Source organism: Mytilus californianus, unplaced genomic scaffold (assembly GCF_021869535.1).
Source record: "Mytilus californianus isolate M0D057914Y unplaced genomic scaffold, xbMytCali1.0.p SCAF_2, whole genome shotgun sequence".
Taxonomy (NCBI): domain Eukaryota; kingdom Metazoa; phylum Mollusca; class Bivalvia; order Mytilida; family Mytilidae; genus Mytilus; species Mytilus californianus.
Window position 1 is genome coordinate 68,137,884 of NW_026262668.1, and position 17,634 is coordinate 68,155,517.

At 32.2% G+C, this 17,634-nt stretch overlaps 1 protein-coding gene across 1 annotated transcript in view; it reads right to left on the reverse strand.

The window, feature by feature from the left end:
• The window catches only part of LOC127728094 (F-box/LRR-repeat protein 2-like), a 47,335-nt gene that overhangs the window by 15,221 nt on the left and 14,480 nt on the right, over nt 1-17,634 (reverse strand). The window contains exons 3-9 of the mRNA XM_052235318.1: nt 11,618-11,672; nt 9,521-9,595; nt 7,767-7,861; nt 6,622-6,690; nt 3,880-3,975; nt 1,041-1,167; nt 12-86 (exon numbers count right to left, since the gene is read on the reverse strand). Coding sequence (XP_052091278.1) covers nt 12-86; nt 1,041-1,167; nt 3,880-3,975; nt 6,622-6,690; nt 7,767-7,861; nt 9,521-9,595; nt 11,618-11,672 — 592 coding nt within the window. The remainder of the gene's footprint in view (nt 1-11; nt 87-1,040; nt 1,168-3,879; nt 3,976-6,621; nt 6,691-7,766; nt 7,862-9,520; nt 9,596-11,617; nt 11,673-17,634) is intronic.

The following is a 17,634-nucleotide window of genomic DNA, read 5'->3' on the forward strand; positions in this document are numbered from 1 at the left end:
TTGATACATACTGTGCAACTATGAAGGTTGATCTTCTTCAGTTTTTCACAATTTTTAGCTATATAACCAACACCTTCATCTGTGACCTGTAAAATATAATTATTGATGCTGAGGACTTGCATGTGTATAAAAAAACTCATCAAAGATACCAGGCTTATCATTTTGTGTGCCAGACATGGGTTTCTTATTCAAGACTTATCAGTGATGCTTGAATCAAAACAGTTAAAATGACAAATAGAGTACGAAGTTGAAGAGTGTTGAGGGCTAAACATTTTCAAAAGATTTTGCGCAAGATATTTAAACCTATTCCTGGGGTCGAAAATCCTTAGTATTTCAAACAATTCAAAGATTTGTAAATAGTTAATATGAAAATATCAATGATATTTCAGGTCAACTGACTACTAGGCTGGTGATACCCTTGGGGAGGAAACCTCCACCATCAATGGTATCAACCCAGTTGTTGTAAAAAAAAATTATCAAAGTAACCAGGCTTATAATTTTGTAAGCCAGACACACCTTTCGTCTACAATAATTGAACAATCAAAATATGAGCATGTAAATATATTCATATTTATATTTCATTCCAACATTAAATTAAATTCCTAACAGTGTTTTAGTAACAAACCATCATCAATATATAAGGCACTGGTGTGATTTATATACAAGGATCTAGTAACCTATACATGTACAAGTATTTTTATTAGCAACAATACTTCTCTCTATTTTTAAGAATCAAATGCTTCTTATTGTTATTTTATTTGTGTTTAAAATCATTGACCAAAATACATTTTGTATATCATACTTAAATGTGTGCACATTCAATACTTTTACCAAAAAAATGCAACCCTCAATTCTTTAATTACTTATGCCACAACAATGAAATCAAGCCTTTCAATTGTTTTTCATATATGACTTGTATGGCTAATATATTTTTTGTGAAAGGAAAAACAAATTATAATTAGCTCTGACAAGTGACTCAAATGTTACCCTTTGCAATTCTATTACACCATGAAACTTTTATAAAGAACTATTGACCTCACCTGTGTTAAACCTTTGCCTATATATGTATGTAAGTTATGACAACCTTTGCTCAAAGCCTCTAACCCATCATTGGATATTCTGGTACACCAAGATATATTTATAAACTGCAGAGTACGGCACCCATCACTAAAAAATATTACATTTTTTTCAGTTTTAACGATGTGATATATGGTTTTAGACAATAAAATAAAGTATTTTAACTATGGAACATTTGAAATATGATCTCAGAAAGTTGAAATTATCACTGAAACACAACTGGTAAACTGAATCTCAGTTAATAAACATTTTTATCATTAACTTTAAAGCATACCCAGCAAGTACTTTTACCAAGAAAATGCTATATTTTCCAATGAAATTTTGAAAAGACAATACAGTAAACTGTTTAAAGGAACACCCCCCATATTTCCCTTCAGGTTTCAAAATAATGTCCCAAACTTTGCTATGCATATTGTTTTTTTTCAGAATAATCAATTTTGTTGTTTTATTTGAATTTCTGACAGGACAAGAAAAGACAGTCATCGTCATCTTTATTTCACTTTAAAAAAAACATGACTAAGTCTAATACGTACAATTTAATTTGTTACTATCACTAGCAACTACCCTTCTATTATCACTTATATATCCCAGTCTTTACCTAATCTTATCACTTATTCTAGCCCTAACTTATCTGTAAATAAACAATGAACTAAATACTTATATTTTCAAAACTCAAAACTAAAACTGAACCATACCCCTTAAATAAAAGAAAATAGGTACCCTACTACTACAAACAACAAAACTACAAACCTTAAGGCTTTCAAGGATTTATCAGTAATCTGTTGACATGAACTGATATCTAACCAACTTAACTTATACTACATACATTAAGGCTTTCAAGAATTTACCAGTAATCTGTTGACAGGAACTGATATCTAACCAACTTAACTTATACTACAAACCTTAAGACTTTCAAGGATTTATCAGTAATCTGTTGACAGGAACTGATATCTAACCAACTTAACTTATACTACAAACCTTAAGGCCTTCAGGGATTTATCAGTAATCTGTTGACAAGAACTTATATCTAACAAACTTAACTTTTACTACAAACCTTAAGGCTTTCAAGGATTTATCAGTAATCTGTTGACAAGAACAGATATCTAACCAACTTAACTTATACTACAAACCTTAAGGTGTTCAAGGATTTATCAGTAATCTGTTGACATGAACTGATATCTAACCAACTTAACTTATACTACAAACCTTAAGGCGTTCAAGGATTTATCAGTAATCTGTTGACATGAACTGATATCTAACCAACTTAACTTATACTACAAACCTTAAGACTTTCAAGGATTTATCAGTAATCTGTTGACATGAACTGATATCTAACCAACTTAACTTATACTACAAACCATAAGGCCTTCAGGGATTTATCAGTAATCTGCTGACAAGAACTTATATCTAATCAACTTAACTTATACTACAAACCTTAAGGCTTTCAAGGATTTATCAGTAATCTGTTGACAAGAACAGATATCTAACCAACTTAACTTATACTACAAACCTTAAGGCGTTCAAGGATTTATCAGTAATCTGTTGACAAGAACTTATATCTAACCAACTTAACTTATACTACAAACCTTAAGGCTTTCAAGGATTTATCAGTAATCTGTTGACAAGAACTTATATCTAACCAACTTAACTTATACTACAAACCTTAAGGCGTTCAAGGATTTATCAGTAATCTGTTGACAAGAACTTATATCTAACCAACTTAACTTATACTACAAACCTTAAGGCTTTCAAGGATTTATCAGTAATCTGTTGACATGAACTGATATCTAACCAACTTAACTTATACTACAAACCTTAAGGCTTTCAAGGATTTATCAGTAATCTGTTGACATGAACTGATATCTAACCAACTTAACTTATACTACAAACCTTAAGGCTTTCAAGGATTTATCAGTAATCTGTTGACATGAACTGATATCTAACCAACTTAACTTATACTACAAACCTTAAGGCTTTCAAGGATTTATCAGTAATCTGTTGACATGAACTGATATCTAACCAACTTAACTTATACTACAAACCTTAAGGCTTTCAGGGATTTATCAGTAATCTGTTGACATGAACTGATATCTAACCAACTTAACTTAAACTACAAACCTTTAGGCTTTCAGGGATTTATCAGTAATCTGTTGACAAGAACTGATATCTAACCAACTTAACTTATACTACAAACCTTAAGGCTTTCAAGGATTTATCAGTAATCTGTTGACATGAACTGATATCTAACCAACTTAACTTATACTACAAACCTTAAGGCTTTCAAGGATTTATCAGTAATCTGTTGACATGAACTGATATCTAACCAACTTAACTTATACTACAAACCTTAAGGCTTTCAAGGATTTATCAGTAATCTGTTGACATGAACTGATATCTAACCAACTTAACTTATACTACAAACCTTAAGGCTTTCAGGGATTTATCAGTAATCTGTTGACAAGAACAGATATCTAACCAACTTAACTTATACAACAAACCTTAAGGCTTTCAAGGATTTATCAGTAATCTGTTGACATGAACTTATATCTAATCAACTTAACTTATACTACAAACCTTAAGGCTTTCAAGGATTTATCAGTAATCTGTTGACATGAACTGATATCTAACCAACTTAACTTATACTACATACATTAAGGCTTTCAAGGATTTATCAGTAATCTGTTGACAAGAACTTATATCTAACCAACTGAACTTATACTACAAACCTTAAGGCTTTCAAGGATTTATCAGTAATCTGTTGACAGGAACTGATATCTAACCAACTTAACTTATACTACAAACCTTAAGGCTTTCAGGGATTTATCAGTAATCTGTTGACATGAACTGATATCTAACCAACTTAACTTATGACTATGCTTCCCTAAGTGTTCACAAGTACTGAAACAAAAAAGTATTTATTGTTATATTAAAATATGTGACTGACAATCTCACAGCTCATAATTTTTTTTCTGTAAGGTTAAGAATTTTTTTGTGTACTGTTGTTTTTTGTGTAATGTTGTTCTATTTTTTTTGTTGGTTGTTTTCGTTTTTTGCCATGACATTGTCTGTTTGTTTTCGACTTATGATGTTGAATATCCTTTTAATATCTTTCGCCTCTCTTTGTCAGTTACAAACCAGCAAATGATTACAGTTGGTCAGTTGTATAAAACAAAATCAAAAACTGTTGCACTGATTTAACTGATTCATTGTATTTCTGTAAATATGAATTATAAGCAAAATGTTAGGAGTAAAACTTTGTCTTTAAGAATATATGTTTTCATACTGTTAAGCAAGGATAATGCACAGAAGAAGGCAAAATATTTATAGAGTGTTTTTGAGTATTTTCTTCATGTGAAAAATTCTTAAATTTCAAACAACCTTATGACATCATATACCAGTAACCTGTATTTCAGCAACATTGTTTAACTGATAACATTAATGGTTCCTATTAAACAACAAAAGATGGACATTGAGACAATTAATGTCTCTTCAGTGAGGTTTAATTGATTTAATTGGCGATTGCTTTACGCTGCATCAGCACAAAAAGGCTATATTGCGGCGACAGTGAGGTTTGAGGCCAAGTTATTAGAAATACCAGTACCTAATACAAATGTTATAAACCTAACCAAACAAATAATCAAAATTATAGCCAAACCTGAACAAGGAATCAGAGCTATGCTAAGGATAACTTTCATTGACATGTCTTGATTCAAACATATTCTAGCTGGAAATCTTCAAACTTAGACCATGACCATAAAAGTGCAGCCGACAAATATGCTGTTTTCAGTTTGTCTGCATAGTTTTTCAGATAAAAGACTTAAATTTGCAAAAATAAAACTAACCTGTGAGTGAACAAACAAAGAGATACCCCGGCCTCTGCCCATCAATACTAATTATATATATATATTGAAATAAGTAAGATCTATTATCTCCACTTTAACATATTGAACAGGATTATATTCCTTTATGCACATCCACAGATGATGTTCTACAACAGTGTAAAGTTTCATAAATATCCATCTTGCTGTTTAGGAGGAGATGTACTTTTAAGGCACATGTACACACAGTCCAACAGACAGGGTGACTTCTATAATCTTCATGAAACTTCTATCTATGCTATTGATGCTTTTAAAAGCTAGACAATAATCCTTGTATGAAGAATTCAGATAAAAAAAATAAGGTCACTTTGACACTAATGATAATGAAATAAAATGCTCCGCTGGGCGCAGCTTGATACGACCGCAGAGGTCAAACCCTGAACAGTTGGGGCAAGTATGGACACAACATTCAAGCTTGATACAGCACTGAATTTAGATTGTGATTAAATATTTGACACAGCACAGGTTTCTGACACAGAATGAATGTGGTCTAAGAACTTAAAAAATTTTTAATTTACCTAATCAAACCATATCATTATTATTTGCTTTTATATATAAATCAGAAATAACCAATTTAAAATGGAAAATTTTAAAGAAAACCCCACCCCCCCCCCCCAATTTTTTTGAACCCCCTTATGATTCATCACCCCCAAACTCAATCCCAGCCTTCCCTTTGTGGTATGGTACCTGCAGTACAATTTCAGAGAGATCAATTCACTTGAACACAAGTTATTGTCTGGAAACTAGAAAAATGCTTGTTTTTTGGCCCCTTTTTGGCCCAAATTCCTAAACGTTTAGGGCAATTACCCCCAAACTCAAACCCAGCTTTCCCTTTGTGATATGGAACCTTGTAGTACAATTTCATAAAGATCCATACACTTACACACAAGTTATTGTCCTGAAACTAGAAAAATGCTTGTTTTTTGCACCTTTTTTGGCCCCTAATTCCTAAAATTTTGAAGCAATTACCCCCAAAATCAATCCCAGCCTTCCCTTTGTGGTATGGTACCTTGCAGTACAATTTCAGAGAGATCCATACACTTGAACACAAGTTATTGTCTGGAAACTAGAAAAATGCTTATTTTTGGCCCCTTTTTCCTAAACGTTTTGGGCAATTACCCCCAAACTCAATTCCAGCTTTCCCTTTGTGATATGGAACCTAGAAGTACAATTTCAGAAAGATCCATACACTTACACACAAGTTATTGTCATGAAACTAGAAAAATGCTTGTTTTTTCCCCTTTTTTGGCCCCTAATTCCTAATATTTTGAGGCAATTACCCCCAAAATCAATCCCATCATTCCCTGTGTGATATGGAACCTTGTGGTACAATGTCAGAGAGATCCATACACTAACAAACAAGTTATGTCTGGAAGTTACAAAAATGCTTATTTTTGGCCACTTTTGGCCCCTAATTCCTTAACTGTCGGTACCAAAACCTCCAAAATCAATCCCAACCTTATTTTTGTGGTATTGAACCTTATGGTAAAATTTCATAGAGATCCATTCACTAAAACTAAAGTTAGAGTGCGAAAACCAATGTCTTCGGACGACGACGAGGATGACGCCAACGTCATACCAATATACGACTGCAAAAATTTTTTGCAGTTGTATAAAAAGGGAGGTAGATGCCTGGTGCTAAGAGTAATCAAAATTAAACACTTACACATCTGTTATTTCTTTACAATTGTTCAAATTTAATTCTTCAATGTTTCTACATTGTTGTGCAAATATTCTGAAACATAAAATTAAAGATATAATAACCATTGCTAATTTTTTCCCTGATTTTAAATATTAAAATTCAATTTAAGAAAATACAAGCACAGTGTGTGAAAATATATACATGTTTTATTTAAGATTTTGATGGTGTTAAACAGAAATATATACTGACCAAGGAGGAGTTAGCATCACCTGGGATTTTATGCATAAATACAGAATACTTCTGTTATCTTGTTTTGTTCTAACCATTTCAGCAGGGAAATGCAGAGTTTTCCATTTTTTTTTAAAAAACATCATAGAAAGATACTCTTAAGTGGACATGACATCATTGATTTATGAAGTCCTCTATTTAAAAGTTGATAACTTTCAAATTTTAACTACGCTCCTCTATCACGCAGTGTAACTAGCTGATTTCAATTAAGATAAAATCATGATAAATAACAGCTATCAAATTTACTGGCAGTTTAAGGATGCATTTGGTTCATATGATATGACTTCAATATTGGAATATCATGCAAAAATGAACACACAAGTAGTTTACTTTCTTGAGAATTTAAATGTAACTTTGGATAATCCTTTATATGTTAAAGAATATTTCCAAAAAAGTGTATGTTAAAAAAATATTTTAAAAATTACAAACACCTGTATTTATGACAGTAAATGGTATTAGACCAGTACAGATATGTTTGGTATATAGCAAATATTTTATAGGTTAAGAGACCTATATGCCATCAGATATATACATACACTGTATAATGATTCTATCAAGAAAATACAAGTAACTTGTAATTTAAAAGTCACTCAGAAACTGACTTTATCATGAAAACATAAAAGGAACCATTCAAATGAAATCCTTTTCAGACTGGCATCTTCTTGAAGTAAATGACACTAATCATTGAATTTTTACTTGTCTTGTCACACAACAGATGCAAATAGTTTACAAAATATACACCAGTACCTACCTCTAATTACAAAATACTATGTTTTCTGTGTAAAAGATATGAAAAATGAAATAATGTTAACCTCACTAGATTTCAGCAAACTTACTACAATAAAAGGAAGACAAAAAAATATCTTAAAATAAAACCTTACTTCAAAGCATTATCTGTTATACTCTGACAGCCACGTAAACTAAGAGATTTTAAAAATCCTCCACACCTCTTGGATATATTTTCTACAACAGGTCCCTGCAAAAGAATTCACAATACAAAAATGAAATTAAAGAAAATTAAGTTCACAAATCAATAAAATAAACAGGAAACTTTAATATAATTGCATAAAATGTTTAATTGGTGCTTAATCTTCAATCAGTACTTGGTATTTATTGGCATTCTGTGATAGAAGCTAAATGTAACCAATATTCATGAAAGTTACATAAATAGAAATGTTAAAGACTTGAATATGCTCAACTGAGAGCATTTAAAAGAAAATTCATACTTAAATTCAAACCTTAAGTTCCCCTTTTGACTCCTTTAACTTGAAATTCTCAAAATATAATAAATCTGTCAGATTACAGGCATTTAATAGCATATGACTGTCAGATTTAAGTCCTAATATATCTGAATTTTATATTGGACCATTAAACTTCTTGCATTTATGGAAAACTGCCAAAATTGTCGCCTTTTGGGATGTTCCAAATAATAAATAAATTCCCCAGCTTGCATATAACGTTATAATGGGATATAACTCAAGAACAGTAAAAGTGACGCTACCCAAATTTGTACTTGATCTGAGTTTTGTGGTAATAAGCATTGTGCATAAGTTTCATAACATTTGGTTCAGGCAAACTAGTTAGGGAACGAAACAAAAAATTCAGCAAATTTTCCATTTGTAAAGGGGCATAACTCTAGAACGGTAAAAGTGATGCCACCAAAATTCAAACTTGATCTGTGTTTTGTGGTAATAAGCATTGTGTATAAGTTTTATAACATTTGGTTGAGGCAAACTAAAGTTAGAGAACGGAAACGAAAAATTCTGCAATTTTTCCATTTGTAAAGGGGCATAACTCTAGAACAGTAAAAGTGACGCCACCAAAATTCAAAGTTGATCTGTGTTTTGTGGTAATAAGCATTGTGTATAAGTTTCATAACATTTGGTTGAGGCAAACTAAAGTTAGAGAATGGAAACCAATTTGGGACGTACGGACAGACGGACAAGGGTAAAACTTAATGCCCCCTCTGCTACGGCGGGGGCATAAAAAACACGAGCTACAGTCTTGACTAAAATATGTTTTTATAAGATATATTTTATCAAAGATGTTGATGCTGAATAAATCCTCATTTAGTGAGGCTGTTGCTCATGAATATTATTTTATCAAGAATTTCTATGTAAGTTGACAATATATGGTTGAGGAAGTGAATTATGTCAAGGAGACATAAATTAAGAAATGACATTTCTATAGGAAAATGACTAGACAATATCCTCAATAAAGTTAACATATTTTTGAAGGATAGAAGAATTTGAATCTTTTCTGTTTTTTATATGGTCAAAATATAATGGCCCTTATAAAATAATCACACTTCTTCCTTTGTTCTATTGGCTACCAGTATATATCAGATTCAATATGCAGACCATACTTATTAAACAAGTCAAGGATACTGAGCTAAACAAAAATGTTAGCAGCAAATATTTTTATAAAATATTTGCAAAAATAAAGTATAATTCTAAGCATAACAATATTAGATTATTGTAACACAGAAAATAAACCCTAAGGGGTAATTTTAACATGCCAAAAAAAATAAAAAAGTTTTGTAATTGAAATATATGTTGTAACTTGTTTTTACTCAGTATATATACCTTATGACACAGCCAGACACTTGATACTTCAAATTCTATGATAAACTTACAACTATATCACGCTGAAATTCAAATAAGTCAACTCTTTGCCAATTACTTCCATCTAATGCTAACAAATTCCAAAACTGCAAAAGTGAAATAAATAAGTCATTATTACATAAACCAGTAATGTAGAAAAAAAAGAGTGCACAAGCTGAAATGTCTCACCTGCTTTACTGACATGATTGATTTTATGTTGATAGTCTTAAAGATGAAAGTTTCACTACAAGTATCACATAAACTTAACATTATCAAAGGAATGATTCATGTAAATGAGGTCGCCCGTTCGAAATTATAAGGCGTACTACGCTTGGAAAGCTGGTGTTAACCAGGCGTAAGTGGTAGTTATGTGTGCAGATCCAGGCGTAATGGGGCAAGAAACGTAAATTTGTAGCACTTACAGGCGTAGAAAAAAGTGGTAAACCTGGTGTAAATTGAAATAAGCAAGGCGTAAATTTTCCTACGGGCTTAAAACTGTTGGAGGGCGTAAATCATAATACCCATAATGCTTTGTTTAAAGGATCATGGGAAACTTTTTCAAAATTTGGCTCTCTGATATTAGCTTGCAAGAATTGGACATATGGCAGCTTGATATATTCAGGGGAAATTTGCTTTTTTTGTGCTTTTGGAAGAATTTGAAATTGGAATTATCGAATCAAACTGATGAATGAAAAATGCAAAATGAAAGGAACAGTAGTATACATGGTAAATAATAATTATGTGAGTAACTAAGTTATTAAGTTTTTATTTTTCAACATAAAATTTAAAATTCAGGAAACCCTCATCCTTGGATAATAACATTTAAATCTTTCACAAGTTATTTTGTAGTATTATTACCGAATTTTTTTAGTTCAAATGACTTAATTTTCAAAACAACTTAGTCAAAATGTTAAGTTTTATTCCAAGAAAAATTGTCATAATTCTTATTTAAACTTAAACTTATTTGAGCCAGCTGTGTCTGTCTAATATGTATTTATTTATATAGCTTCTTCAATGGTTTATATTTCAAGTGTTATGTCAAGCAATCAGAAATTTAGGCAACAGTACAAGTTTGTATCAAATATGCAAAGTACACAGCTAGGGTAATACACTGATTTAAATAAAGTGTAGTAATATGTAAGGATATTACACCTGGTTTATTTATTGACCAGGCGTACTCATTTGCATATTATGCCGGGTTTTCTGTTGACCAGGCGTACTCCTTTAAATATTACGCTTAATTTTACGCCTGGTTTCCGCCTCAGTTACACTTGGTTTCCGTCTGGTTTACACCTAGTTGACGCCTGACATGCATTCCCTAAACACTGCAATGATGCCAGGATAAAGTACGACTTTTACGCCTGGTTTCCGTGTCATTTACAGGCGTCACATTTCGTACAGGCGAGTGAAGGTCAGATGATACATGCCAGACAGACATGAGCACCTTACCATTATTCCATGCACCAAATATAGTTGACCTATTGACAATAGTATCTAAGAAAGAGAGTTAACCAGGATAACTTAACATTGACCAATGAACCATGAAAATAGGGTCAAGGTCAGGTGAATTCTGCAAGACAGACATGTACACCTAACAATCATTCCATACACCACATATAGTTGTTGTCATACTATTAGTATCTGAGCTACAGACGAACATAAAAACTTAACCTTGATCACTGATCCATAAAATGAGGTCAAGGTCATATCAACCCTGTCTGACAGACATGTAGACTTAACAAGGATACCATACACCAAATAAAATCATCCTATTACTCATAATAAGTGAGTCATTGTATATCACATGACAAAAAAATTGTACATTTTTTTAAGCAGTTGCTTAACCATGAAAATGTGATCCAAGACATATGGCAGACCTTCGTAACTTAAGGCATCTGCATACAAGGTATGAAGCACCCAGGTTTTCAACCTTTTGAAATTTTAAGCTTATTACAAAAATGGAATGCCTCTTCAGCCTGATAGTAATCCCGATTTCATATTCTGCGATGAAAGTCACAGGCAAAACAAATATTACCAAGTCTTGTTATTATAAAACTTATTTTTTCTTGCTTTTTTATAAATCAAAGTCTTAGTTTCAGAATGTTATTCGATTTTCACTTAATACTTGCCTTTGATACTTTGGCACATCTGCATAATGAAACAACATCTAAAAATGAAAATATTCTGAAAAAAAAAAAAATTTATTTGTTTATATCGAAACAAAGCAATCTAATAAAACTACAAACCTGCAAACAGAAAATAAAACCTTTAACTGAATGAAATATTTTAACAATTTTTAAATGTTTACTATTTTAATATACATTCAATCAGGTTGTTGTTATTTTTGCTATCTTAAAAACTAAAATTTCCACCCTGGATAAAATTCATTCAACAAGGATATTTTAGCCTTTTATAACAACAATATCATTTTAAAACAAGGATATGTGGTATGATTACCAACGAGACAACTAACCAACAGATTCTAATAGAATCCGATCATTGCTTTTAACAAACCATTTGAGTTGGGGATATTCCCTCATATTGCATGATTGCAAAATAACCACAAATAACCACCAGGTAAAAATTTCCACGTATGAAGTAACTGTTTGCTTAATGTCTAGTGGCAAATATTTCAGGACAAGAACAAATAAACACTAAATCTAAGAGAAATGCTTTACCAATAAGTTGATTGTCCAGAATAAGCGCAAGAAAAGAAAATATGGATAGAGGCAGCAATATTGCTTTACAGCAGGCCATAAAATTCTTGCAAGGCCAACTGGGGAGGAGCAAAATAATCTCCATGATAATGAGATATGCCAACGCTTATACAACTGCATACCAATTAACATTGGCCTACCACTAATGATTCCCCTTGAACTGACTTATCACAAACTAATAGACCATGACTGAGGGGGCAGGGCCAAATAATCTCCATGGAAATGAGATGTGCCAATGCTAATACAACTGCATACCAAATATCATTGACCTACCACTAGTGGTTCACCATAAATTAGATCTAATCACAAACTAATACAATGTTGACCCTGCTGCTGCCGACACCAGAAACAGCATACATACAATGTATGTTTGGCTTTTTGACTCCGTCAAGGCGAGACAAAAACTGGAAAATCTGTAAGCTGAGCTCACATATCTATAACTCACTGTCACATTGTATAGATATGGTATGGGGAAACCCCAAAAATCATTTGGATGAAATAAAATATAAGGATGAGCAAAATGCCTTTAGACACTGAAGATTCTCTAAATGTTCCACATTGGATAGAGGTATAGGGAGAGGGTTGAGATCTCACAAAACATGTGTAACCCCACCACATTTTTGCACCTGTCCAAAGTCAGAAACCTCTAGCCTTTGTAAGACTTGTGTGTTTTTTAGTTTTGGTTCATTTGTATTTTTCAGAGTTAACAGAGGCCTCCATTTCACTGAACTAGTATACATTATTGTTTTGGGGCCAGCTGAAGCCCGTCTCCAGGAATAAGATTTTCTCGCTCCGTTGAAGGTGGCCTTCTGCTGTTTTCTGCTCTTTGGTTGGTTTGTTGTCTCTTTGAAACATTCCCATTTCCATTCTCTATTCTATTCCCTGAAATCCTGTTCTGGTTTAGTTGTGGATACAAGGTAATTAACACTTTTGTAATATGGCAAATACTTATTTGTAATCTGAACAAAAGTCAATGTAGAACCATGAAGTATGGACCACCTTACCTATTCCTGAAGGACAGAGTAGATGCATTTTTTTAAAAAGGAGCTTGGTTTTAACAGTCCTCAAGATAAGACTGTGGATGCAGATATGTACATGGATGCTGAGGTAACAAAGAATAAACAGATGTTCCTAAACTTTATTAAAATAAAAATAAGAAGATGTAGTATGATTGTCAATGAGACAACTCTCCACCAGAGCTCAAATGATGTAGAAGTTAACAACTATAGCTCACTGTACAACCTTTAACAATGAAGAAAACCCATACCACATAGCAAGATATATAAAAGACCACAAAAACGACCAATATAAAACAATTCAAACAAGAAAACTAACGGCCTGATTTATGAACAAAACAGTAAACGAAAAACAAATATGATATATAGCAACAAACGACAACCACTGAATTACAGGCACCTGACTTGGGACAAGTACATACAGAATGTGGCGAAATAAACATGTTCGTGGGCGCCCAATCCTCAACTTTGTTGAAGCAAACTAAATATATTAAAATAGAATCTGATACAGAAATGTCTAGAAGCAAAACAGCTAAAAACTACCAATTATCCTGCATCAACCGTGTACTTGTATATTGCCAAAGGACAAATAATGTATGAAACTTTGAACCAAAGAAGTTTTATCAGAAAATAAGGCATACTAAATGCAGTTTTTATATTGTAAATGATGACACAATGCTTTATATGTTATATAATATAGGCAATAATATGAATTAAATGTATATATCTTTTTTTACAATTTCTAGTAAAGAACCATTTCAGTAGTGTTGACCACGATATTTCCTGACAAGTTGCAAAATTGGGATACATTCACAGATATATGCAGTAAAGTAATGTTGCCTCGTTTCAAACAGCTGTTTTTTTACTATAAAAGGATGTACATGATATAATGACAATCAACTACATTAGGTATAATACTGTGTTTCACATTTCAATATCTCTGATCATGTGTCATGATAACATTTTTGTTCATAAATTTACATTGAACTTTTCACTTTTCATGGTTGTAAAAATCAATTACCTGTCACACTTATATGTCCCTCCAAGCCCAACGAACCCCAGGTTTAACCTTTACTAGTTTACATGCACATTATACATGATGATCAACTTAATTGGCTAATTAATAGAACATTTCTGCTGGTAATTCAGTAATCATTAAATCTTTAAAGGAATCAATAAAAGGCTAAATAAATCGCAGGTAAATTGAACTATAATTAACCTGTCAATGTCTGGGTCTGCTTGTTTACAAAATCAAATAATGGTGTTACACACTTACGTAGAAGGATCTTTTTTTTACAAATTATGGACTTACTTTTGAACCTCCCTGATGAGGGTTCATCCTCCAAAATAAGTCCATTATATTACAACTGCAATTCAAGCTATCAAAATGGATCCTTATACTCAAAGCCATTTCATTGTATTATGTATGAGTTTGTTAAAAAAGTTGGTTTTTTTTTACTGGAGTTTTTATCATGTCATATTTTTCTCAGTATTTCTTGAAATGATCTCTTAATACTGTATACAAATAACAAACCCACTGTCACTATCAAGGTAACATTTAAAACCATGCCATAAACTGAGTCTTTTGTTAAAGGAAAATGACACATTAAACACTGACTAAACAGTGATGCCCATATATGGAATCCTATTTCTAAAACTTCTATACAATGTTGTTGTCAATAGAGCTTGTGGGTAACATCAAAGATGGTAATAACTACAGCTAAAAATATCCATTTAATGATAAATCTTATAGTCTTAATCTATTACATGTCATTTAAATCACAAATCTAATACAATGTATGCTGTGCAACAGCTATTTATTAGATTCACCCCCACAATTGGAAATTATTCTTTCAGGATACTTCATGGGACATAAATACAATAAACCTGGAAATTGGATTATTATGAAAATGCTTTTAGGGATATTAATTGTATTATTATATGACTATGAAATTCCTGTGTTCTCATTGGCTAAAAACATTGAGAATCTTCTTTTGTAAAACGTTATATTCACTGCTTGAAAACATGAGAGGTTAATATAAGATTAAGAACAACTAACATGTACCTAAATATAGATATCCCAAGGCAACATCAATGACGTAGGTATATGACTTCATGCAAGTTCTAGTTTTTTTTTATCATTTATCATATCTTTGTTTAGGTTAGGAGGGGGGGATCAGAGTGAAACAACCATGATAAATGTCAAATGTTGTCATGAAACCGTTTTTTGATTTTGGTGTACTCTTCAAACTGATATAAAATTTGAATAACAGCTGCATGGTTTTTTTTTAAATAGGCATTTAATTATTTAGTGCATTTGGGGACTAGTATGAAAAACTGAATACTATGACCCCTTCAATAAAAGTCATCATTCAAAAGTATATGAACAGAATGATTTTTAAGGCAAAATATTAGTGTTGGCATATCAATTTAAATATGTTAAACAATAATAACTTAATTTAAAAATGAAAAGTATAAGATGTTGACAGAGTAGCATGTATTGATTAATAAGCATTGATGACAAAAGATGTCAAGTGAATGACTTCAAATGAACTTTCAATAAGTGATCTGTTCAGCCGTAAGCCTGTCCCTGTTGAGCCACAAGTGAACTAGATGTACAATGAACCCATAATTATCTGACATAACAATAAACAGCTTAGAAATAAGCTTATAAAGGCATGTTTTACCTCAATATTGATTAAACATAAGTCATCAATAAAACCATGCCAAGAAATCATATAGCTTGGAATAACTTTGCTAAAGAATTACAAATGTTTCTAATACAGAGAGGACAATACGACATAAAAATAGAAAACCGTTATGTAATATAACAGCTCTTACCACCTGCAACAAATTATAAAGAGAGACATGGTGTATAATATGAATTGTAATTACAATCTGAACAACTTTTGGGCTTATAATTAGTCATTTTTAACTAATACATACTAATGTATTATGCTCAGTATCTTTATTTTTTTAATTTTTAACAATTTAATTTTGATTAATAACCAATAGGCATAAATGAATAATTCACAATTAAGAAATAAAATGCTCCACTGGGGCGCAGCTTAATACGACCGCAGAGGTCGAACCCTGAACAGTTGGGGCAAGTATGGACACAACATTCAAGCTTGATACAGCACTGAATTTGGATTGTAATTAAATATTTGACACAGCATAGGTTTCTGACACAGAATGAAAGTGGTCTAAGAACTTAAAAAATTTTAATTTACCTCTTCAAACCATATCATTATTATTTGCTTTTATATATAAATCAGAAATAACCAATTTAAAATGGAAAATTTTAAAGAAAAAAAATTAAAAAAAATCCCCCCCAAATTTTTTGAACCCCCTTATGATTCATCACCCCCAAACTCAATCCCAGCCTTCCCTTTGTGGTATGGTACCTTGCAGTACAATTTCAGAGAGATCCATACACTTGTACACAAGTTATTGTCTGGAAACTAGAAAAATGCTTGTTTTTTGGCCCCTTTTTGGCCCCAAATTCCTAAACGTTTAGGGCAATTACCCCCAAACTCAAACCCAGCTTTCCCTTTGTGATATGGAACCTTGTAGTACAATTTCATAAAGATCCATACACTTACACACAAGTTATTGTCCTGAAACTAGAAAAAAGCTTGTTTTTTTTGCCCTTTTATGGCCCCTAATTACTAAAATTTTGAGGGAATTACCCCCAAAATCAATCCCATCCTTCCCTTTGTGGTATGGTACCTTGCAGTACAATTTCAGAGAGGTCCATACACTTGAACACCAGTTATTGTCTGGAAACTAGAAAAATGCTTTTTTTTGGCCCCTTTTTGGCCCCTTATACCTAAACTTTTTGGGCAATTACCCCCAAACTCAATTCCAGCTTTCCCTTTGTGATATGGAACCTTGTAGTACAATTTCAGAGAGATCCATACACTTACACACAAGTTATTGTCATGAAACTAGAAAAATGCTTGTTTTTTGCCCCTTTTTTGGCCCCTAATTCCTAAAACTTTGAGGCAATTACCTCCAAAATCAATCCTAGCATTTCCTTTGTGATATGAAACCTTGTGATACAATGTCAGAGAGATCCATAGATTTACACACAAGTTATTGTCATGAAACTAGAAAAATGCTTGTTTTTTGCCCCTTTTTGGCCCCTTTATTCCTAAAATTTGGAGGGAATTACCCCCAAAATCAATCCCAGCATTCCCTTTGTGATATGGAACCTTGTGGTACAATGTCAGAGAGATCCATACACTTACACACAAGTTATGTCTGGAAGTTACAAAAATGCTTATTTTTGGCCCCTTTTTGGCCCCTAATTCCTTAACTGTTGGTACCATAACCCCCAAAATCAATCACCACCTTCCTTTTGTGGTATTGAACCTTATGGTAAAATTTCATTGAGATCCATTCACTTAA